We start from the raw sequence: 26608 nt of genomic DNA, 5'->3' as shown, positions 1-26608 counted from the left end.
CTGAAAACTCTAACCCTGAAGTTACTCAAAATCCAATCAAACAAAGCTGTGAGAAACCCATTCAATGTGACCCTACTTCGAGCAAATGGATTGGACATGATCATCCCCAGATGTCCCTTTCTACCTCATCCTCACTACAGTTCTGAGAAATCAGCTACTAAATCATCTTTTGCAGAAGTACACAGCAAGGATTGGTGACAGTGTTTTTTAGGTTATTACAGGGTTGTGGATCTGGTGGAATTCACAGTGGATTAATTGTTTTATAGGTTTAGCAGCTACTGACAGTTTTTATAACACTACATGTTTTAAGTTAAAAATGCCAAAAATCTTTAACAAGCAGTTTTTAAATGTGTGTCATAAACAGAAAGAATATGTGATTTAAAAATAGATCTGGTGTCTTTGCATCAGCCCCCCTTCCTGCTTGTGTGTGACTGCAACTAAAGATGTCTGCTTACAAAAGTTTATTATCACTTTTGGAGATAAAGTGACTGTTCAACAAAGGAAGCTTCCAGCATAAATTGTTTACCATGTGAAGGTCTTGATCACTTCAAGCCTAACAAAAGCTACCTTCAAGAAATTCTGCCACATTCACTGGGAATGCATATGTGCTGCCTGAAGCTCAGATTTTCCTCTATGGCTGAAGGATTTTAACAATATGATCTCACACAAAATCTTTTCCATTTGTCACTCTGAAGGTATTTCAGACTGTATATGTTTCAAAGCTATGTGTAATTTTATTCTAATCCCACTCTTGGACATTTATACAACTGAGATGACCAGACTTGTACCCTTGTGAATGAACTCTAATATGATTTATTTCACCAGAAACAACAAATAAGACATCTAGTGGACCTCCACCAGACAGTGCAGTATCTCCTTGCAAAACTCACCAACAAAACTGTTTGGGGCTGCCAAACTTCCAACAAATCATACCAATAGTATCATTTGCTAAGAGGTATCAGGCCAAACTAGCATAACAACCTTATGATAAATAATTAAACCAGGTATTCAGAAAATATAATCTGAGGCTTAAAAAGACATTCAGACCTGGTCCAACCCTATTGCCTACTCTCCTGCAAGTTTCCTGATGAAAGAAAAAGCCATGAGCTTTGCTGCCCTGCAAGGGCCTTTGAGTCTAAATATCCTGAAGATAACTCTAGGTCAACATTTGAACTTTCTGTTTTGGGAACAGTGTCCCTGGGAACAGAAATAGGACTTTGAGAATTTGGCAATTCAGACAATCCAGGAAGATCTCCCATTTGATAGTGGATATTAATTCTGACAATCGAAAGAGACTGAAGCAAGGAGGTTTGTATTCTACACATTTCAGGTAGATACAAAAGCCGGAAAAGATGAATCTGAGCTTTGAAACAATAGATGTTATGCTTAGTTGATAACAGCAGGATGCTGTAAGGAACAAAGGAGACAAATATTACTAAAACTTAGTAACTGTTCTAATACCTGAGCCTTATCTTAGCAAACAAACTTTTCCAAGCAAAAATACAACACTGTTACATTGAAGAGACCTTGATATCTTGTACCATGCTACTTTTAGTCTGAGAAACAGTGAAAAATAACCAAAAACTTCCCATTTTGACATTTTTCAAGAGTTAAATCAACAGTCAGAATACTGCTTTCACACAGCACTTCTCTTGTGTGCTTTGGCAATATCCTTTAAACAACAGCAGAATGAAAACGATCACATTTCTCACCTCTCAAATGGACCAGATAATACAGAATTCAGATCAGTCTGTGTTTTTCATTAAATTGGACATGTTTACAAGTCAGACAAAAGCAATACTTGCTCAAATGACCTCCTTTCCTTTGCTTGGAAGATTTATTGAAGGCAATATAGAATGGCAACAATAGTCAATCATAGGCAGCAGACTGCCCTTTTATTAGGCATATTGAAGCCAATTAATCTAAGTGAGCTTTCTCCCTTTATCTCCTGAGGGCAGCTACTGTTAGAATGCATTAAAAACTCTGTAGCAATAAATAAAGATGCTGAAATTATTCATTTGAACTTTGAGAAATTATTTACAAGCACTTGAGATGCAAAGTATTAGCACTGTACATTTTGTGCTGGGCAAAGTGCCTGCTGCTGTAATTTGAGTAGATCCAAGACTTAAAAAATAAAGCTCTAAAACAAGGCTTTGTTGTACAACCATCCTCAGGGACAGCAAGGAGAGAAAGGAATGCCTGCAAGAGAAAGGAAAAACAGCAGGAAAACTGAAATCTGCCCTATACTGAGTAGAAAATGCTGAGTTAATGCAGAAATCTCCACATATGGTTACAAGGAAAGTTGGGCTAGTGAACTAGGCACATGTTTGCAGCACAGAAATAATCAGTTACGGGGATTCATTTCTAGATGTTGGGTTATCTGTCATTTACAGGAGATACTACAGGCCATATGAGGTGAAAAGCAAGTCTATAATAATCTTATTAATTATGAAACATCAAAACCCAAGATGTCTTAATACATGTTCTCATTTTTGCAGTCCATGTGTTTCTAATTAGAACTGCAGTAATGTATTCACTTGGGAGGCATATAGAAAAAGTGAGTAACACCGTAGCAGCAGCTTTCTCTTTTAGGACACATGCTTAAAACTCTCCTTTACTCTCGAATTACCTCCAGCATCCTTCTTGGATTTCCTTCACCATAAATTCAATTAAAATCTTACCAGTTTCACAGCTGGGGCCAGTGAAGCCTTGTGGGCAGGCACACACGTTGGAAGCAATGCAGGCTCCTCCATTCCTGCAGCCATCTTTGCAAAACGCTGAAAGAGTAAAAGCATAAAAATTAACAAAATTACCCTCAGTATCCACACAGGTGTCCCCAGGCCCTGGCTGGCTGAGACAGAGCACAATGCCTGCAGCACTGAGCACAGAGTCTGCTTTCTCTGAAGGACAGAAGTCACTGAAGATGGTTTATAGCCCCCCTGCCTCGATGGCCAGATGGGCTGTCAGGCTACACAAGATTAGAGTGAATCATCTGACAACAACAGCCCACATATGTACTCCTTCCTATGCACCAGGAAGCAGTGAAGGGCTGCATCTTCCCTATGAACAAACTCTTCCTAGGGCAGCACCGTTCTCAGCATCCTAAATAAAGGCGTGAGAATAACAGGCACAAGTGAGCACTGAATCAGCTGACTTCCTTCTTCCTTCATTGAGAGATTAGATTGAAAGATAGTCATTTGACTCCAGAGATTCTGAAAAACTCAAAAACATTTGCCATTTACAATTTGAAGCCAATCCCTTGATTTGTTTGTTGATACACTGCAATCTGTGAAGTTGTGCTCACATATTTAGGCATTTCAGCATTCTCCAGATATAGTTATGAATATTTAGGCATTTCAGCATTCTCCAGATATAGTTATGCACTAAAGAAACCTCTCTGCAGGCATAGAAATGCAACTGCTTCTGATATACAACACAGCAGCTGTTTAATTGCTCTGATCTGCACTACAGAATGAGCAATTCTCTGCTCACATGAAACGTCGGAAAACAAGAGTTGAGTGCATGCTCCAAAGTGTGCAGCTCTGGGGGCAGTGGGCCTAGCTTTGCATCTATAACCAGCCATGATGGATCTGATGCTTCCTCCTTCTTTGTGTATGGCTGGGAGTTGATCATGCTAAGATTTTTTACAGATGGGCCATTATGTTAGGAATATTTAGAAGAATTATGATGTGGTACAGGTGAAGAAAAAAGTAGTGTTAAGATTATAAGCAGGCTTAGATATGAAAGAAGTACTGGCCTTGGTAACAAAGCAGCAGAACAAATCTATGTGTTATTATCAATATTAACTGTGTGTCCAAGGAATCTGACACCTAACAGATGAAGTGGGCACTGTGGGTATGCTACTGCTGAAGTTAAGAGCACTTCTCACATATAAGCCTATAGTTCCCTACAGTTGCACTACTTTTGTTGTCAGATATTTTCTCCATGTTATGAGTTTGAGGATTCTGAGGGACTTGAGCCCAACAAGTACCATCCCTTCCAAGGTGAAATGCAACAGAAGTAAAAGCAGCATTGTATCTCTACACAGTCTTCTCCCTCAGAGCAGTAATATAAATTCTAATGTTTACCAGTGAATGAGAATGCTGGAAAATAGGCCACCACCTCATACATAGCAAAGGATTTGTGCATACATGTCTACTACCTTTCCCATTTATGACAAAAATAAGCAGCACGCCAAATAGCATTCATTTAAGCAAAATAGTAAGCAATTACTTGTGGGCAGTGTAGATCTGACAGTGTTAGGTGGAGACACAAATAAAAAATAATCCACGTTTTAGAGCATGCTATTTATCTACACATCATCCTCAAATCGCTTTGAACTCAGTCATATGCCAAGTCACTGTGTAACTGCCTGCAAAGATCTTATAGTAGGTGCAGGACCTTGCATTTTGACTGTCCTCTTCAGGTACACATACAGATTTGCATCAGCCATGACAAAACACCTCACTGAGTACAGGGAATGCTGAACCCCTATGTTCTCAGACACTTACCTTTACACACAGTTCCATTTCCTGTGTAACCCAGCTTGCAGACACAATTGTGCCCACCCACAGTGTTGAAACACAGTGCATTTTCATCACAGTTGTGCTGGTTTGTTACACACTCATCATGCTCTGAAAAATGAAAGAAGAATGGGATTCTCTTGAAGTTTAAAATTCACAGAAGCTTGTTAATAAGAGAGAAGCAGGGCAGTAGTTAAGTGATAACTGGGATATGTCAACACGAAACAAAGAGATAACCAGGTTATATGTTTTTAGCACATACTTCTATGTGAGAAATGTATTGCAGCATAACTCCACTTCCATTAATGGGGAACTACCATCATCACACTTATCACATGGGCTACAGAGTTCTCATAAACATTTGTCAAAGGACCAGATGACATACTGAAGATGCATATGCTAGTCCTACTGCATAATTTATACTTGCAGGTTTACCCTACATGGGATTCATAGGACTTCCTTCGGAAAGATGACTAATGGTACAAGTCACATGCTCCAAGCTGCAAAGAACAGTTAGCAGAAGGCAGGACTTCAAAACATAGCCCTTGTTTTCCTTCACTTCAGTACGTACACTGCTCACTATTTAGATGAGCTAAGTAACCTGGAAACTAAGGACAGGCAGCTCAGAGTAAGGGACAAAAGAAGTATGATGTGTTTCTGTTGGTGACTATTTTACATTTTGTGGTTCTTTAAAATACGGATAATGCATTTTCAAAACAAGATGCTTAAAAGTGTCTTTTCCAAACATCGCAAGAGTTGCTTGAGTATATCCAACGTGTCATATCTTAGTCTGTAGGCATCATGAATAAAATGCTTCCATCTTCTGAAAATATTTCTTGTTTTTCTTTTAAATCAACAGGATTTATCTAAACATAAATAATTTCTGAAATTTTAGTTTCAGGAAAATTGACTGTTTGGGAAACATAAAGCTATATAATTTGAATCAACACACACAGGCTAATCTACATATGAGGTTTTCACAGCCATCATTCTGTCCAGGTTTTAGCAAATTTTATCAGTGCAGCTTTTGGCAGTTCTGGCTACGAAACAAGTCTTAAATCTGAAACTAGATACTCTTTCTTCCCTAGTCTTGGCTATGTCACACTGCTCTGAATCTTCTGCTTTATAAAGAACTGAAGTCTGTGCATACCCCACAGGGCTGTCAGGAGAATGAATCTGTTAACGCTTGCAAATCACCATGGAAGTATTCGACTTGCTATTCAATACTGGCCATAAACCATAGGAGTATAAAACTGGCAGAATGGCATATCTCTAATCTAACAGTAGACTTAATGTGTCCTATAGCAAAACACTGTTTAACATGGGGAAAATCACTAAAATGGAAATGATCAATTTTCTATGTTTGCGTTAGTATCATGATATTATTTATATGTGATATGCCATTTAAATATTAAATATTGTTGTAGTAGGCGTGGCTGGGACATCGGGATGTTACGGGACAGGACCTCCCCTGCTCTGAGACTGATTAATGATGCATGCTTAGGGGCATAGACCATGATAGATGTATGTATATAAGGAGCTGCCGTGCCTTATTAAACGCCATTTTGCCATTTTCTACATAACCACATTGATGTCTGTGTTGGCAGTGGCCCTAGCATGGGGGGAGATCGCTAGCCCCTACAGTCCAACCTTCCAGAACGGTGACAACAAAATATATACTATTTTCTCATTTGTAAAGGTTTTATGTATCATATGAAAGGAAAATAGCTATGGAAATGTAAGAAACATAATACACTCAGCAGGCCAAAATATCTTGCAAAGCCATTTTTCTAGGATCTCAGAGGGCTGGGGGGGAGGGGGGAATATATACAGCAATACATCACACTGTAAACTCAGCTCAAATCACTGCATTTGGCAAATTAAGTATCATGCTCAATGAAAATGCTGCCATCCACCTCATGCCTTGGGGCTGCAGCAGCACCCCCAGCATGCATAGCAGCTCTTTCCTATGGATGAGTATATTAGAGAAAAGCAGCTGAAGACAGACTGACACCAAGAGGAGCAACTTTAAGCCCAGAACAGCTCTGAAACCCCACAAGGGACCCATGCAAACCTTGCAGTACCTGGGCCTCAAAGACCATATGCACGGATGTGTGGCCTCTGTAGAAAAAAAGGTAACTGTCGTCCTTAAATGTATCTTCCAAACGTTTAGTCTCTGGGCAAAGAAAACCTAATGAGTCTTCTAAGTTGGACTTTATTAAAAATAAAAGCTAACTATCTATCAGCTAAGTAACTGAGCCTGGATTCAAAGATAATATTCTTGGTTTCCACCACTTGCTGTGAGAAACTTCAGTATTTCATACCTTCCTGTAAGAAAGCTTGCAGAAGATGTCTGCTAACAGGGCAGAAAGAGAGCCCAGCACACAGCTAAAGAAGTATAGGTAAAGAAACAGATATTTTAAAATGATAGGAAGAGAAAATGTCATCAAAAAAGAATTGGGATGTTTTACCTTTCACCTAGACTAGTTACCCTACCTCATCTAAGCTTGGGTTCAACAACACTGTTAAAACCATTTTCATTCAGTACTTCTTCATATTCCTTCTTTAATTCTTCATGCTCCCTCCATACATATTGAGTGGCACCACACAGAGCAACCAGTCTGCACTGCATGGCTGGCTTTGATATGGATTGATAATAAATGGTTAAAACACAGGGGGAAAAGTCCTGCACATAAAGCACCTTATAACATTCACTCCTCTAATGTATGGCAATACCACCCGCAGCAGTGTTGAAGAGACCATTGGAAAGAGCTTTTTTCAGAATTCTCTGTTAATGACAAGGAATGACGATCCAGCTTTATTAAAAACAGAAATATGTGATTGTCATAAAAAGGTGGTTGATAGTTCTTCATTAATTCATATTTATCACTTTGTCTTCTTATTTTGCTGAAATGTTCAGTAAGTCATCTTAAATAGAGAGAATACGAAATGAGTTCAGCAATCTTAAATTGTAGGAACTAGGAACTGTAAAAGCAGATTGGGCTGTCCATAATAAAGAAGCAAAAAAGAAATTCATAAAAGAATCGTTAAAGGATAACTGTGAATATGACTTCTACCACTTTTTAAAGTTTGAAAAACAGGGTCGAAACATCATTTGCATTATTTAGAAATGTCAGTACTGCCCAAATATGCTCCAAGAAGCAGCAGTGAGGTCATTCATTTCAAGCGACTTAGGAAATAATGTGACACACATTTAACAAATGTCCATACTTACTTAACTGCACACCATAATGATGATGGGGATGGGCCAGTATAACAGTAGTACAGTGGCAGGGAAATAAAAATGACTTTTGGAGAGAGATTATAACCATTAACACACCCACATTTGCATAAGCTTTCTATAAAGACCAGATACACTAGTCTCAGTGATTACATCTAAAGCTATGTTATCTAACATATCTAAAATCCATTTTGCCAGGACTCTCTGCTCAACAGTGTTAAAATTAATAAAATCTGTTCCAAGAGTCAACTGAAGTTTTAAACACAATATTTATATTGACTAAATTATGTCTAGAATGATCTTTTTCTAGATATAAAACATTTATCCCCAAAACATGCTACTGCTTTATGTTAAAAACAATAGTAAGAACAAGTGCATATGAATGTTGATTAAAAAAACACAGAATAACCACTATGACACAGATGACTTAAAGGGATACAAAAATTATGTGATGATGTAATTAATGATGTAATTAATTCTCTTACATGCATTTGGATGTGCAACAAATTAGCTATACACACATACACACACATACATACATATATGCACAGAAAGTGATGATTTTTATTTTACTTTGATACTACTCCAGAACAATTAATGTGGTTTTCTGGACAAATATGTTACTTCAGAAGGATTTGAAGGGTGAAGTATTGCATCCCTAGAAGATGGCAGTGCTGGCATAAACTGATACAGACCCACGGGACTGTATGACATATGACAGCGCAATGGCAGTTGGGGATCTGTCCTACCACTTTTATTGTCTGTGCAGAGATTCTTGGAGAACTTAGTAGAAGTTAACATGATGACCATGAGGTGTTTCACCCACCATCTCCTCCTTAGATTTTCCTAGTGCTGAATGACATCAGCCCCTGTTATTCCTACTGTGAATTTCACAATTAAAAATAAACAGAAAATACGTAAAGCATTTCCCACTTTCATATCGCATTTCCCAATTCTTGTCCTGTGCATCCAATTTCTGAAAACATCCATGGAAAAAAATAAACAAACAGAATCCAATCCAACAGTGGAAAGGAATTATGACTGTGTTGCATCTCATACTTGTGGGTTAAGAATACATAGCTGTCAGTTTACCCAAACCATTCATTACCAGCATTGGAAAGGAACCACCTGAGGCATAGACATGCATAGACGTTCCCAAATAAGTAAATAAAATACACTTCTCCATTAGTAATCTTGTAACACCGTGCAACAGATATTCATTTTTAAGTGAAGAACTTGTGGATTAAATAAAAATATTTTAAAATAAACAGAATATTTCAAGAATTTTCTCCTCATGCTGTCTCTGAATTCTGGAACTCAAATTACTTTTTGTCACCTGTCTCCTTAGCAATGACACATGCACAAATGTGTAGAACTGTGGTGATCAGATACAATTGGATGTGGCAATGAACGTGACAACAGATGCATCACTTAAATTATCAGCACCCAACACACTTACGTGCCCACTTACAGTTTATCTTAATTACAAACTTTTTTCTTCATATAATTAATGAACAAGAAAAAAATCAGTATTAATTATATAGGCAGTTTGGAAGACGTATTCCATTAGGATCATTAGAGAAATGACAGATGGTTAATTTCTTCAAAGACTTTATATTAGACAGTTTAAGCTCTAATTAGCAGGGTGACTTGTCTTAGTATACGTACAGTACTTTCAATGAGCAAATAGCGTAAAATTATTAATGATTATGCTATGATTTCCATATACTTAATTCACATTTTTATATTGATATTTCCCAACTCTAATATTTCCTAATTCATTTTTATACAGGCATTTCCTAATTCAAATGCAAAATGGAACCCAAGCTTTAATAACTCTTTACCTTTAGTTAACACTGAAGTAATTAATCATTAATTAGTGACCACCAGCACCTGTCCTTCGTTCAAGCTGGGGATATGAAAATCCATGACTCTCCACAATAGTGAATTCATTGCTAATCTTGTTACTTCATTGATTTTCACCTTCATCCACACACCATACATTCATCCCTCTCCTGGTCCTCATTTTCTTTCTTCAGTGCAGCCATAAACAACTCTTTTTTGTAACTCTGTCTATAATTCTCCAAATTTTTTATCTTTTGATAATAAAAATAGCTGTAGGATAGCATGTTCTATTTTCAAGGTCTGTTTAGAGATGATCTTGCTTTCTGAAATGCTGCTTCTGCCTGTAATTACTTAGCCCATTGTTGTTCTTTGCGGAGAACAGCTGCCATCATCTCATCCAGATGTCTACTTCTCTCCTTTATATATTTATTTACTTATTCTATATTTGGTCTTAAGATTCAAGAAAACTGTGACAAAATCTTAGGAAGAAACTGAGGGTGCCATCACAAAATCCAGTGATCCTTTTCATATCCATTACAGAAAAGGTTCCAGGACTGCATTGTATTTATTCTATAAAGGTGAACCTATATTACTGGCTGTTACTAAGGATTAAAAGCATCTGACAAACACTCGACCAAGAGAAGGCACAGACCCACTTTCCTGGCATCTCTCTGTGAGATAAGGAGTGCTTTGCAGAAAGCTCTGAAGTGGTTGTGGCATTGAGGAGAGCAGAGACCGGCAGGGACTGAGCTGGTACCTTAGTGTGCAGCATGAACAGTTTAAGTGCAGCCAGATCTGTCATTTGAATGAAATGGAAATTGTTGGACACTGGTTTATGTAAAAACAGTTCTGCATCAAGAATATCAAAACTGATGATTATCTGACTGAGATTTTGTTCCAAGGACTTTATGGGTGTCACACACAGAAAAGGAGATCCTAAGAAACATTTAAAAATGACAATATGAAGCTGGCTTAGACCACCAGAGGAAATCTGCTTTACACTGATGCTGGAAGGGTTAGCAATACCATGATGTCAAACTTTGCACGCTCCTTTTACTGTGTGATTAACTAATTACCTCTTCAAATATTTTGATATTCTCTTTATGGGTCTTAACTGGCATAATATGTTTAACAGAAAGAAATCCTGACACTGAATGTAATAATGAAATCCATTCATAAAACTCCATAAAACTTCTCTCACTTCCAGTCACAGCTTTTCTCTCTATAAGAGCCAAAGCTTTACTATATGCTCTTCTCTTCAGCAGTGTGGAGAACACACGATCCTTAAGCTAATATATATATATATATACATATATATACAAAAAATAAAAATAAAAAAATAAACCAAAAAAACCTCTGAAGAAATACTGCCTACTTACATGCAAGTACAACTTGAAAAAATATGGGACATTTCAGTTCTAGCAAACACTTGTGTTTTGCAAACATATTTTAAGATTTTCAATTTTAAATATTATTACACAGCTCATCTAAAGAAAACTATTTCACACATCAAAGCCTGCAAAAGGCATATATCGTTTTTTCTTACTCTCTTATTTGGACTTAAAGACTTAATCGTTTCAAAACATTATGTGATGATTCCTGTACAAAATCTCTTTGGGCATTTTTATTTATTTATTTATTTATTGCTTTGTCTTGTATTTCGTGTTCTGGGTTTTCCTCCTAGACTGAAGAAATGTGAAACTCTTTGCTGTAAGTCTCTTCAAACTGTCCTCTGGAAGTAATTCCAATAACATATTTTATGGCTCTGATCAGGGTATACAATCCTCCAAGACTTGAGAATCCCAGCAGGCAGGTTGAATGTTGGCCCATCACTTCCTTCCACTGATATCTATTCATCACATAATTAGTGCTGAGATCTCCTGGAACTCAGGGAGAACAAAGTCATTTTCAGTCCCTGCTACAATGGGCAATTTGATGGCTAAAGTACATCTTTTCCAGGCTAATATTATTCCCTCCATCTTTTCCCACCTCATTTTAACAACTTATTTAAACCTTTTTAAACCCAGTTAAGTTTCTTCATATTGTATTAAAATAATGATTTCCAGTTTTGTAGAACAAAATGTATTTTTGCAAAATACACACTTCTCACAGAGGGTTCTATTGTATGATTAGTCAGTACTATTTCACATAGCAGTCTGAATTTTTACACATTTCAACAAGTTAGGCAAAGGAAATATATTGAAGAATATTTAGTATGACAGCTAAAGTAAAGTAAGTTTTAATTTATTTCCAGCTTCCTCCATGTCTGCCATTCTGTATAGTCCTTCTTGAACAGAAAAGTTTAATCTAAGGATTTTCTAAATAACTTAGCACAAGTATTTCTCCCCTAAAGAAAACTGTGTAACTCCCACTGATTTCAATGGTAAAACTGTAATGTAAATGCAAAACAATTTTGAAAATCCCACTGTAAAAGACTTCAGTCTAGACACAAGGTCTGTGACTTTGTCAGACCCTTTTTTTTTCTGTAATTCAAACTGATCTTTTAATATCTTGTCTCTTTTATCACTGACATTTTAAAATAAGGTTTATGTGTTATAAAAGATATTTCGTATCTCATTTCATGAGATGTTTTTCCATACTTTCTTCTTTTTTTTATAATTTATTTTAAACTTACTAGATGCATTATCTTTTCCAAGATAAATCTTTTCAATTTCCAACTTGTATTGTACACTAAACATCCTAGGTACTTACAATAAACCTATGCTTTCAAAATCTTCTATTATGCTGTCAAAAGTGACAAGGATAGCAAATTCTGCATCTGTATACACCTCCATATTTTATTGATAAAATTGCCAGACTAGAGCTATAAGTGTCCAACTGCAATTTCTTCAGCCAATTGAAAAATGTTTATTTTACTTCTTACCCTTTTAGTTTACTGTTTCCTCATACAAGTCTGACACCAGCAACAGATGTTTGTATTGGGCACTTAGCCTCCATGCTGTGGAGTTGGACTCGTGAACTAAAATTGTAATCAGAGCTCTCTGGAGACAGGTAGTGTTCCTTCTCCATTCTTTTTGGGATATCATCATGCCCAGAGTTCTTCAACTCATTTTCCAATGAGTTCTTGGAAATTACAATAACAATCTACACTACTTTTATCATGGACAGTGCTTGTCAGGTGAAGAAAATGGAAGGCACTACAGAGCTGGGAGAAATGCTGCTGTTCATTTGATCCTGATCTTTTCTTCTGGATCAATTTATGTAACCATAAAATTGGGAAACTGTTTTTCTGTCCTTTTACAGAGCAGAGTGCTCCCAATGCATGAGATAGTTCACCATATTTCCCTGGAGGTGCTGTGACTGTGGCATTCAGATGACTCACTGGATGTCAAACAGGACAGTACTATTTTTGCTAAGGCAACTGAAGTGGTGGTTAAGCTCAATGGGGAATAGGTCTTCCTTCAGTGTTGCTCACCTAATTGGAGAAGGAGTTCTCTACTTGAAAATGAGGACAAACATACACTGAAGTGGTGGCAAAGGAGAATGACAATGATCACCCCTGTTTCTATTCATGGTCCTGATTATCCCTAGGGCAGGTCTTTGGCATTTTATATAGGCACACCAAAACACTATAGCAAACACATCCATCACTATGACAGCACCTAAGATACCTCCCCTGGAAAGAAAATCACTTGGTGATTAACATGGACAATAACGCAAGCCTTGACCAGGGATTCTATTTTCTCGATACCACATCCTAAGTTGCCAGGATGAGCTCACCTTTGTAATCCTACCTCCTTCACATATGCCTTATTTGAAGAAATTAGAATTTAAGTTGAGATACTGTGCAGAGGACTTCAAAATAACATGAAGCTCACTCTTTGGAAGGTGTACTAAGTTAATACTTCACCTCAGCTACCCCTGGCAGACTGGACTAACTTTACACATGAAAATCAGCCACATTCTCTACTTACTTCCCAAACAATAACATGATGTATACAGGAGTTAAGTTGAATTCTACATCCTTTTCCACCTTCTAAAGAGCTAGGAAAAAAAGTAATCAAGTCTTAGTAAACATGTATACATTCCAAACTTATTAAAAACACAGGTGAACAATTAAAAGAAATTATTCTTGATGGACTCCCACCTTCCCAGAAATCAGTCCTCTTATCTTAAAATGAACTGACCATTCCAAAAAGTGTGAAGCCTTTATCTTTTTTATCTTTTTTATCTCTTTTTTTTTTAATGCACCATCACTGAAAGGTTCTATAATTTTCCAAAACCCTGAACATCAAAGTTAATACTATGTGACAGCTGCTATGTTCCAAACTCATGACATTTAGTGGTCTGAAGCAGGGTAAATGACACAATTACCTGCTATAATTACTATTGCTAACAATATATTTTCCCTGATGATTGGTCTGTGTGACTCAGAGCTGCTTATCTTTGTCAGTCCAGTCCAAATCTCCATTTCTATGTGACTTGGACATTAACTTAGCAGGTATTTACAAATTAGTTCCAATATCTGCCAAGACAGATATTTGGGATAGTATAAATCCATCATTTATTGCATGGTTAGGCAGTCCACCACTTTAACATTATTTTGCATTAGAAAATAAGCATTTGTAATGAAATACGTTTTCTCATTTAAATCAAATAATCACTTCTATTATTAATATGTTGGAAGGGAAACACGCTGAAAAACCTAAGCAAAATGAAGGATTAAAATGCACGTAACTATATTATTTTTTTTAATTATCCGTTCATGAAGAAAATCGTGAGATTTAAAAAAAGTGATGAAATATGAAGGTACTTAATTCTCATTGTCTTTCCATGGCAATTTTAAAGAATACCTACAGAAGACACTAGTGTCCTCTGACTTAAATCAGTGTGAGATTCAGGTTAATTAAATTAGCTAACAGTAAATGTTTCTTTCAAGTATCTTTCAGTTCTAATATATAAAATAGATTTAATTCTTTGTTTTGTTTCTCCAAAGTATATACCTATGATGATGTTTAAAGATTATAGCATCTAGGGACAGTACAGGACAGATGCAGCCTCTGTAAGATGGTTTGTATACTTGTCAGAAAAGTAAAGAAATACTCCTACAAAAACTCCTACAAAACCTTTAGGTAGAATAGCCTCCTATTTATTGCCAAATGTGTTGGCAGAGCTTTCAGTTCTCAAGAAAAGGATCGAGAATTTTCAAATTTTTCACTGATTTGATAGAGAAAAGCATCAATTTTTCGCATCAAACATAAATTGTAAAGGGTCTTGATTTCATGAGTTGATTAACATTACTTGTTTTAACTTGTTCAAATTCGAAGATGCCCCAAAACTAGTATTTTCAAAAAACATAAATGAACAAAATAAGGTGAATAAAACAGAAATGTTCTGTACACTGAGGATGCCTTCAGGAAAAATATCATGCAACTTCTTGTGGACACTGTATTTTAAATAATTTGCCTCACTGGATGCATCTTCACTAGCAAAAGTGAAATTTCACCTAAGTACTTCAACATTGTGTTATACTGAGGCACAGGGTAAATGGTGATGCTCCTTTTTGTATCAACCTGACTTTTCACATAAATGATGATGACTTGGCAGTCTTTCTCAAGGCATCACCAGAGCAAAAGCCAAAGAATGGAGCCCAACTATTTTCTCAGTAGATGGTATTTGATCATTCTTGTTGACCTATTCTTTCTGACTGCCACAGGGAGGTCCTGCCATTACCTTTTTCCTATTTGAGTGAACGGGCCAATACAGGGAACTATTCTGGAACTGAAATTAGTTTTAGTTAGAAAAAGAAAAATAGAGAAAGAACTGATTTAGCTTTCGTGATATGAATTTGTTCAGCAGCAGTCACAGCTTGGCTACAGATTTCCATGTGGATCAGGAGTAACAAGTAGAAGTAAAAATACAGGCCTTTCTTTGGGATTGCACAGAGGTGCATCAGCACCAGAAGAGTCAATGAAGTGAATATGTCCAATATGTTTACCTTGTGCACTAAGACATTTCAGGTTGCATTTCAGCAAAAATCTTATGTAAAGAAGGACTAGCAAGTAAGAAGTTCATGCTGTGGTTGAAAGGTATGTACCACGCAGTTAAGCACGGCCACTCCTCAACCACATGGCTGGAATAGACGATTGTAACTGAAAAAGCTGCATCCCAAATCTTTCAGCTGCTAATTTGAAGATGCAGTTTGATGCAGCAAAGTAGACAGATCTGTTCTTGTAAGTCAAAAATCAGCAGTCTGAAAGACTCACACCAGTGAATAATATTGATGAAAAAGTATCCATGAGACCTAGGCAGGATTTGTAACAGATGATGACAAATACCAAGTCACAGTAACTTTCTGAATTGACTGACAGTATTAAACATGAGTCAAAGGAATAATTTGCCATTTAGCATACAGCAGACTGATCTGGAAAGATTTCATTAAAAAAAAAAGGACACAAGTTGTTACAGGAATCACTATTTACATATATATATGTATATGGCTATATTGATTTTGATTGTAAATGTGTTGAATGTGTATGACTACAACACAGCATAAACCTTAAATAACTCCACTGCTCCTTTTTAAAAGTTATCTTTCTCCCATCCCTCACTGACCTCAGCTACAGCTCCTCTGAGATCAGGCTAAGCTCTCCCAGCATGAGCTGGTCACCAGCTGGCTCAGACACAGCAAACGTGATCCATCGAACTCCCTTCACTTCTGACTCTCTCAAGCATCAGATTTCCATCTCCTGAGCCAGAAAGATCTTTGCAACTTAAAATAAACTGTCTACCTAGTTTCCTTAACTTTGCATTTTTTCAGTTTGTGATCATCTATAGAAAGATGAATAATTTCTGTACAAGAATTAATCATCTAATACTGAAGATTACATATTCATTTATGTGTCAGTTGAATACATTTTCTTTTTTATTGACTCACATTTTATTCTACCAAAGACCCTTCAAAAGATGTTGGGTTTTGATCAGCTGAGAAATCAATCCTGCTGTAATTGCTTAGCTAGATGAACAGTTGCTATGAACTAGGTCAGTAACCAAGGAGAAAATAAAACCTAAAGAGTATCCTCTTAAAAGAAAAAAGTCTAGTTCCAAATTAAAACAGCCTCTAAACTAAGTTGTCAATGATAACCTGATCCAATCCAAGTAAAACCAAATATTCCTTGCATAAGATACAGCAGATATATAAAAATGACTTGTGTTCTTATCTAAGTAATACAGTAGCATAGCAACAAGCTCAGTCTGAATGATCACTCCTCTATTAGCTTTGTGAATTATCTTACAACTAGAAAGCGGATATTGTACAACATCGGAGAGAATTTATCCTGAAAGAGGATTAAGAGCCTGAGGATTTGAGTAGGCTGACGTACTGTAAATCAGAATAGAGACTGTACTGAGTAACGAAAACCAGAGGCAAATGAGTTTTGAGATGAAAACACTGTGCATACAAGCTGACCTCTAAAGTGTTTATTGCTAATAGCAAACATGACAGTATAGCTAGACACCATCAGTGAAGTGGGTTTGGCATTACACTGTTTCATAATGCATGTTTGTTCATGCTACTTTTCATATAACCTGGGGGAGAATCACCAAAATCAGGGATGGAAAAGACAGATGTTTCATCTTGCCCACATCATTATAAATCCAGAGCTCCCCATGATATTTTCTCTGGTGGTTTGCTGGCTAAAACATTTCCTTACTCAAGCCATTGAATGTTGTTACAGAGATGTTATAATGAGGCACTGTCAATAAGCTTCTTTATTTCTCTATTCCTTGCATCATACTGTACAACTATTCTCTGCCTTTATTTAAGCACAGTCAACGAGTTCAGCTGTTGTACAAGCTGGAGAACTTAAGGAGAACTTGAAATATTGTGTATCTCATCAAAGTGAAGGAAAAAAACAGCAAAAAACAGTTTTGATGTCATGATGCCTCATAATACTACATTTTTAAATAACAGCATTGGTATACTTTATGACTGATCTGAGATCATAGACATTTTTAAACTTTTTTGCAGCAGTGAAGGGTTCACAGCAGTGCTGAATAAAGTTGCATCTTGTAGCCATATTTAGTCACTTATTAAAATGTGGCCTCATTTACCAATGCACAAAACACTATCAACTCTTATTATCTCTGCAATGACTTGTGGATGCTCTTATGTGTCTGGAAAAGTAGGTCATTTTTATACCATTAATTAACTAAGGATGAGTGTGCAGCTTTAAACACAGAAGTTGGATGACTTAATTCAAGCCTGGATTACATCAGTCCTCTAGTAGTTTCCATCCCAGACAATTACATAAATCTTAGAAGAAGGGGATGCAGGTGCTAAAACATAGCCCACATTCCTCATACATAAGCTAGATTTTATTTTCCATTGTAAGTAAGGAGAGACATTCTCTTTTAGCTTCTCAGAAGTCGTTTATGAGAACTGAAATACACAGTTAGAAAAAAATAACTAAAAATGTGTTATGCTGTGAAATACCCACACTTCATCCTATCTGAAACTTTTTACAAGTACGTAGATGAAAAGTTTGGGCAGTCCAACAGAGATTTGTCTCAAGTATCTTTGTCATTAAGCATTGCTTCTGTTGTACAATACAGTATGTGTTTTCCCTCACTGTTTATGTCCCAAACAGTTGTTGTGTTTAGAAGTCAAAAACAAACCAATGAAATCTGCACAGAAACCCACAGCAGGTGCAGCTTTATGAACTCCAATTTCTAGATGTCAAGCGGAATCATTTATCTGAAGGGTGTCAAGAGCACCAAGGTAATAAATAAAAAAATAGTGACTGCATTTCACCCTCAAAAATAGCTGTATTTAGCGAGAATAGGAGGGGAACAACCAGGCAGCCAGCAAAACCTCTGATAGCTTTGAATCATAAACAGTATTTGACCTATGCTATTTGAGCCAAATCACAGGCCTCTGTTGGTTTTAGCAGTTGAGCATCTGCACTCAGGAAACAACACAGGGACCATTAGCATAGTAAAAACCCCATCTCTGTTTTCATCATAAGTATCCTCAAAAGATTTACATTGTAGACAGAACATTAATGAAGAAAAAAGAGGCAGGATCCAATCTTTGGCTTTATCAACAACAACAGCAACAACAACAAACAGATCTGAATATATCCTGGCTGACAGCATAGTGAAAATTGAGCATTTGTGCATGTAAAGCAGATTTTGTATGAGATGTACAGGACGAATACAGAGACTTCAAAAGATAGGCAGAAGATAAACCTCTAAAGGTAACTCCAATTTCTGCTGAGGATTATATTTTTAATATTTCATGTTCAAAAGCAGTGGAGGAAATTTGGCAGTTCTAAAAATAATCATCTTCCATTTGCTGAAGAACTTCGTTAGCCCACCATCCTCTGACCCAGACCTAGCATGGAGATAGAATTCCAAAGATGTTTCTTGAAACATACACACTTGAAAACACCAAATACCAGTGCTTAGCAAAATACCAAGCCAACGGGTATCTTCCTTAAGTGGAGACATCACCAGAATAGCCTTTAGAAGTTCTCCCTCTCTCTGAAACAGGGGGGCACAATCTCTAGGAGCAGCAAGGACTGTCACCCTGCTGATCTTACAAATGAAACACAACTATGGGTCAAAAACGTGCATAATGACCTAAAATATCACCTTCTCCTAAAACATCATAAGATGTCCACTGGCATTAGCTGAAAACCAGGCAGGTGTATGGTTTTCGGCTATCAACATGAACAAAAATAAATCTTAGGAGGGCTTAGGAGGGACACAGGTTTGATCACTGTGGCAAACCAAACATAAAATAAATCACAACACTGTGGCCAGTGGGAAAAGTGGAGTGAGGAAACAATAACGGCTGCATGAAGGGAAGAAAGCACAGAGATAGGCATGAGAGCATCACATGCATGAGCACCAAGCAGGCTAAACATGAGAATCCCTTGTCTATGTATTATGACCAGCTGCCTGTTTCAAAAACATCCCATAATATCATTTAAGAGTGTAGTCTGTGCGTCAGACATAAAAACTAACTGTAACAGTACTCATCACTGATCCACAGCGGTGCAAGACTTTTCTCCACACTTCCCCCTTCATTACTGACACCCCTTAAGAAAATATTAGTTATCATTACTGTTACCACAATTCCTACTTTTTGTACACTCATCATCATTATGCAGCTAACAGTATACTTTTCCCCTTAAATCTTCCCCATATGTCAAGTCAATCTCCCCAGACCCTTAATTATTTTAATGCTGTTCTTGAAATTTCTTCCAGTATGTAACAGATTTGTGATTTAATTTCATTTGGAAAATATGCAGAGTTGCCAATATTCCAATGAATTAACATTGCAGGTGTCGCTTAATGCTACCACCACACTTCTTGGCAGTTTATGTAGCAGTGATTATCAGACTTCAGTTTACTCAGAGAAGCTAACGAAAAATAAATAAACGCTGAATAAATTGACAGCGCACTAGAAAAAATGTTGGGAAAATCTCTGAAACACATGAATGACTTAAATATGTTAAATATGCCTTCTGTCATTTCTCATCTTACCCAGACTATGTGTACAGAGAGTCATGGAAGATATGGTTTTACCATCTTCAGGTCTCTGCCCTGAAAACTGCAGAGAGCCCTAACGCCTCCCTCGCTGGTACCACTGAGCACAAAGCATGGAGCAGCCCGTTTGGAGGCACCTCAGCTGCACTGCCTTCCCCACAACCTCCTCATCCCCTGCCACAGGAGCTCTCACCCACAGGAGAGGCCAAAAGCCCACAGCTGCACCACTTCCACCAGAATCCCTTTCCTTTTCCACATTGGTTGTGAAATGGAAAAAAGAGAGTAGGTCCCCCATGAGACTGCACACAAATGGAACCTTACAAATCGTCCTGGGCTTGGAAAATCCATTACTTCTCTGGGACACAGCACATATCTTTCTCTGCCTTGCTACGATCTAAAAAAGACGCTGCACTAATTCTCACAGGGTTTTTTCTTCTGCTCTATTTTGATGGGTTACTTAGGTGAGTGGTCCCAAGACAGTTTAGTTTATTTAGGAAACTAATAACTTCTGCTGGGACTAAATATGATTAACCATCCCCTGCAGACTACAATAACTTCTTACTGTTAGAAACAAAGTGTGAATAAGAGAGAGCCATCATCTCTCATTTCCTAACTTCTCCCATTTTGCAATTAAAAAAAATAAGAAGTGGTGTAAGAAAGGTTATGTTCTGAGCACTGCTACCCACTGTGGATTGCAATGCAACACTGGAAGTGTCCATTTCTGCACCCCTATGTCCAGAATGAAAACTCTTTTTTTTTTTTTTCTGAGCCAAGAAAAGAGCTTGCACATTTTCATAACCCCAGACAGAGTAAAGATGTCAGTATTACCATCCCAGAAAAATACTAAGGCATTTAAGTTTAATCATATACACCAGTGATGGTGCCACACGCTGCTATGCACATAAAACTATCCCAGCAGAGCACTGTGCCATTTTCTGCCTGCCTTCCCCAGTGCAATGCCATAACACTTCAGGTCCTGTGAAGCAAAGAGGATGGGGAATGAGACAATATGAAATCAGGGAAAGCGTGGTAGCCCAGGGCATATTTTTTATGCCTTTAATTTGCAGTTTGTGCACTCATTTGGCATATTAGTGCAGCTTAGGACTCATCTCCCCTTCTCATAGCTATGATTGATTTCTGAACATAAAATCAGCCATGAACATGAGATTTCTGTGTAAATATGGTTGTGACTAACTCACTCTAACCCTGTGAAACTTGCTTCCAAGATGAATACAAATAAAAAAATCTGAAATTGATGTCTTCATTACATCCTTTGTTGTGAAAATCAAAATGTAATTCAGATCTATTGTAAAACTTGCAATAAACATGCCATGAAGAGAGAGATTGGAGCTGCTTTGGAAACAGCAATATGCTGCCTAAATCAGTCTTTTGTGCACAAGGCTCTGACAGAGACAGATAGCACAGATTCCTTTTCAAATGTCTCATGTAGGAAAAAAAACCTTAAATGCCACTGATTTTACATCTCTCTTCCATTTCAATCAATGACTGATAAATTACATATGTAGGCATGTGTGCGTTAGAATGGAACAATAATGCACCACGTTAGTCTACCAGCAAGCTGTGAGGACACTGCTCACATCACAACCTGCCTAATCAAGGATCAGCTATAACTTTTCAATATCTTCCAGTGCTTCAGCAATCCTGTACACACAATAACACATTAATTCTAAGCTAAAAATGTCTTCTTCCTACTTAGCAACATTCCCAATAATGTGCTAGCAGATCTTAGGTCCAGATTGCAGCAAGCGAGCTATCTCATGCAAAGCTACAGTTCCACAATTGAGTTTGATTACACAGCATTGCAAGGAACAGTGTGACCTGAAATATATTTTAAAAATGAACATTTAGTAGCACACAGGGACAGTTGTTTGCTCTATTCTAGTTATTCCTGAACAGGAGTAAAAATCTGTTTTATTCAGCCAGTAAGTTAAACCTGGAATTGCTAGTAAGGCAAATAGAGACTTGCCAAAAGCTTTAAATTCAGTGGAAGAGAGTTTAGTTGCAAACACTAAAAAAAGTCAAAGTGCTTTTGGGTTTCTGTACACAAGCACGGATACATGTGAACAGAGCTGTACAATCACAATCACAAAAACTCAAATCCTTGAGCCTGGGCTCTTCATAGGTGTTTGCAGTATGCTTTGTAGTACCAAGGGATCCCTAGGACACTCAGGACTGCCTTTATGTATTAAAGGCATCTGTGTGAGGTTTCTGCAGCATCGTTCTAATGGGTAGCTGACATCAGGCATCCTTAGATACTTTTCCATAGCAGCTGAGAGCTGATTCTATCAAAGCTGATGCGTTCAGGTACCTCAAAGAAAACAGAAAGGAGCAATGCACATGCAGTGTCCTGCAATATCTCCTGCATGAATTACTTAAAACAAAGGCAATCTGATGATATGAACATAAAGATATTTTGTTTATCAGTGTTTGAATACGTTTTAAAATCCTATTCCTCTTACAGACACCTTCTCAACTATCTGCTGCAAGAATAAACACTGCTTATGAAAAGTCTGTTATATCCGAACACAACTGTCCAAACCAAAGCTGTTAAACTGTTCACAGGACAGAAAAGTACTACCATTATCATTATAGACACCTTCCCACTATCATTTTGCATGGATTTATTAACATGTAGTGTCCTGTAGTCATTGTTTTTATTAAATGGAGCTCTTGGTGGTTCTCACAATAAATTTCTTCAGCAAAGATAATTTTAAGTAACCTAGTAAAACTTTTTAGAGACTCTGTGTCAAAGCCACAGCAACACACCCTCACAATTCATCTTCAGTTTACTCCAGATTTATGTTTGGGCAAATGGGTGCACAAAGAATTCTCATACATCAGGAGCCTTAAGAGGAGGCAAAATCAGCAAAGGATATGCTGAAGAGTGAAAAAACCATGGCAGTCTCACATACAAATATGTACACTTGCCACTGGCCCCAGCGATATAACATAAATGTTCTCAGTGCCATTTATACAGTCTAGAACAAGCACAGAATGCCATTTACTGATCAAAGCAAATTACTTGAAAAATCTCCCGTGTTTCACTCATTTTTTAAAACACAACTGACCTTTCACTTATTGTTGTTTGATGGAAATGTCATGCAAGATTCTCACCACTCCATGTATGTCAGTAACAGACCAACACCTCCACTGGAGGTGGAACCAGTAAAAATAAATTTATTTTGAGACATGCAGATTTAACTATCTTAGGTTGCCAATACTGGAAATTGGACTACTCAGTGGGCATAACATTCCTCACAGTTGCTTCTCAGTATCCAGAACCCACTATAATTTAACTCCAGTAAAACTCTAGTTCCCACATCACAGCAAGTGGCACTGCTGTGCTTAGACGTAGACAAAGTCACTGCACAACTTAAGGTTCATCTAGCCTAGAGAGACACAAGAATTGAAACCATACAAACCTATTTCATCTACTACCTCACTTCCTTTTGCATTAGCTTATTCTGTTTGATCATAGAAAGTGTGGAGGAGAAATCATTCATCTTGTCAGCCATAAGGATGATTCCAGTAGAAACTATTATTTAACAATGTAAAGCCTAGCTCCATTTGGAAAGGATGATCTGCAACGGATTTATAACAAGTTCTTCACACGCTGGATTCTCCAGAGTTTCTGAACTGCACTGAACTTCATAACAAGACATTTCAGCAAATAAGAGGAAGATAGTGTTCAGAGCATTGAGAAACACCTTTGCAATATTTGTCAGCACTAAATGCCCCTGTGAAGTTTTTACACTGGTTTGCCACTTGTAGAGTTCAATTAAAATGGCAAAGTGGAAAAAGTATCATGGTGATTTAGATAAAGCCAGTCCTAAAATAATCTCCATGTTCACACTCAGCAGGTAGTAAAGTAGTAATTTCAGTCAGCTAAGAATGTGGAAAACATGAGAGTCGTGAGAAATGCACTGGCTGCTCCAGGAAAGACCTGCTGCATCCAGCCTATAACTTGGTCATTCAATAACAGATTGGCTCTGACGTGGAAGACAATTTTGAATGTTCAGTTTTCATCCCACAACCCTAAAATAACTTGCAATAAAAGAAAACTAGAACAAGAGAAAGTCAGAGCGAACGCACTTCTGCTAGAGCTTCTGGTGTCAGCAGAACCTGAATGGAGGGTGCAGAGATGAGATGGACAACCACATCAGCAGCATGAAGCTCACTGAGCTCTTGCCTTCCAAACTCAAGGCATTTGGCTGGGGAACCGCCCTGGTGTTGGCAAATTTAAAACAGGGGAACACCCACATCTAATATACATCTAATCTAACATCTACATTTATCTCCATCAGAAGTCAATGCATTATTCGTCTTCAAGTGGAGTTGTACTGGTATGCCACATGGAAACTGAGTACCCCTGAGCTCTACTTTTGGTCTCTTGTTTATCTGCCTCCTCCCTTCACTTTTCTATCAGCACCCAAGCCCATGCAGATGTGAGACAAACCAGACTTCTTTACAATTCCACGCAAACAATGCAACATACATAATCTGTAAAAAAATAATAGCTTTACCGCACCGTATCCTTGTCATTATTTTATTCTGTTTAATGTTTCCTGTAGCTGTTTTGTAAATCTAACTAGATTAACTTCAGAAGAAACATATTGGTGCTCCTAAATGCTATCATCCTGCCATTTCATTTTACAAGCATATCCCTCTTACCTGTACACGAATAGTCATCGATGCGTATATAGCCTGTCTTGCAGATGCACATAAAGGATCCTGGTGTATTTACACACATGGTGTTCTCCCGGCAGTAGTGCTGCCCCTCGGCACACTCATCAATATCTGTGAACAGGATAAAGAGAAGATAGTCAATTTCTGTTGTGTTCTTTAAAATATTTCCATACTCTACTCCTGATAATAATGGGTTAGACTAAATAGTTCCTTGAAAAGTAATGCTTTTTGGAATTTTTTTTGCTTTCCATTTTTAAACAACTGCTTGAAGTGTTCAAACAACAGGAGCAGCATGAGCTTCCTGTGAACAGCTGTTAGTGGAGTTGCAAAGGAGATTACAGTGGCTTGGATCTTTCTTGAGTCCCTTTGAAGTGCCTGTGCTGCTATTTCTATGGTTTAAAGAAAAAAAGAAAAAATAACTGGAGGCCCAAACAGTAGACCAACTGCCTCAGCACTGCAGTGGTATCCGTCACTGTACTGGTATAGTCACTTCAGACAACAGTACAGAAACACAGTACTATGTATTCCATATGCCTTGGAGCTAACAGGCACCGTTGTTTGGGAAGGACCTGTAAGGAACATGATAAGTTCTGAAAAGACACAAGAGCTCACTAGACATTAATCTTAGAGATATAAAGTAGGCCATTGGTAATTTCACGTATTTTACATATTTTTCTTATATTTAAAAGTGTGTGTGTGTGAATATATAAATACACAGATACACATATGCACACTACACCTAAAAAGAACATGAAAGAATGTGGTTTATATAAACATGTGCTCTGGTGGGAAAAAAAAGTGCAACTCGATAAAAATACTTGTGAAGATGGAATACTTGCAACAGCATTAAGTTATAGAGGAAACTCCAGACATCGGTCACTGTAGGTATGGACTTCAAAACCTAATTGATTTGGATACTAACTTCAGCTGCAAGATTAGACCTATTTCTTGTGCTAGGCTATACTTCAATTGTAAGACTGAGAAAGCACCACAACTAACAAAGCAGTTTCTGCATACTGTTACTATGCAGCAAAGAATAAAAGCAATATTAATTTGGAAGCAATTAGTAGCATGCTGTTCCCATAATAGCAATGATAAAGACAGCATTATTAACATGCTCTGTACATCTAGTTATACTGTCATGCAATGTGCCACTGCATCTTGCTAGGAAAGTATGTCACAAATCAAAGGCGTGGATTGTTGGCCATGTTTTTTTTCCTGCTCATCAGTTTTAATTTGCTCCCTGTTTTCAATGATGTTTACAGCTTACAGATTTGAAAATAAAATCTCCAGATGGAGAACAGTGTGGTGTTTCAGAGTTTGATGATAGTTTAAAGCAATAGGTTGGATACATAAACTCAAACTAGAGTTGACTTCCTAAACGTCAACAATATTAACTCCTGTACTTTTCTCCTGTTTCGGTCATATGCTTTCCTTCCAAATCCTCCTCTTCCCAGCCTTTTAAAATCAATAGGTAGTCTCCCAATTTAGACACTGACTGTTTTTCCCTCTGTGTTTCCACAAGAAAATTTGCTTTTCAGGACAAAACAATGAGGCACATTGACTATTAGTGATCCTCTAGTCATATTTCAGTTTCATTCAGTTTTGAAAAGCACTTTTGTCTTCCCCAGCATATAAGATCCCAGTTTCTCTGCCCAGTGCAAACATCTCAGGGATTCTGCTGGAGAAGCTGGCAACAGATGGTTAAAAATCATGAAGCTGACAATTGCAAGTGCTTGGCAGGGTGAATCTAGGCTATATTTTCACTAATTCAGTT

The 26608-nt window shown here is 37.5% G+C and overlaps 1 protein-coding gene across 1 annotated transcript in view; it reads right to left on the bottom strand.

Annotated features, from left to right (window-relative positions):
- The window catches only part of NELL2 (neural EGFL like 2), a 144157-nt gene that overhangs the window by 33179 nt on the left and 84370 nt on the right, over positions 1-26608 (bottom strand). Inside the window, exons 13-15 of the mRNA XM_065743436.1 lie at positions 24817-24942; positions 4512-4634; positions 2682-2777 (exon numbers count right to left, since the gene is read on the bottom strand). Of these exons, the coding sequence (XP_065599508.1) occupies positions 2682-2777; positions 4512-4634; positions 24817-24942 (345 nt within the window). The remainder of the gene's footprint in view (positions 1-2681; positions 2778-4511; positions 4635-24816; positions 24943-26608) is intronic.

Source organism: Cyrtonyx montezumae, unplaced genomic scaffold (assembly GCF_038088225.1).
Source record: "Cyrtonyx montezumae isolate F1298 unplaced genomic scaffold, pur_monq_1.0 scaffold_3, whole genome shotgun sequence".
NCBI lineage: Eukaryota > Metazoa > Chordata > Aves > Galliformes > Odontophoridae > Cyrtonyx > Cyrtonyx montezumae.
Note: the sequence above shows the minus strand (reverse complement) of the source record. Positions and strands in the feature narration are given on the sequence as shown.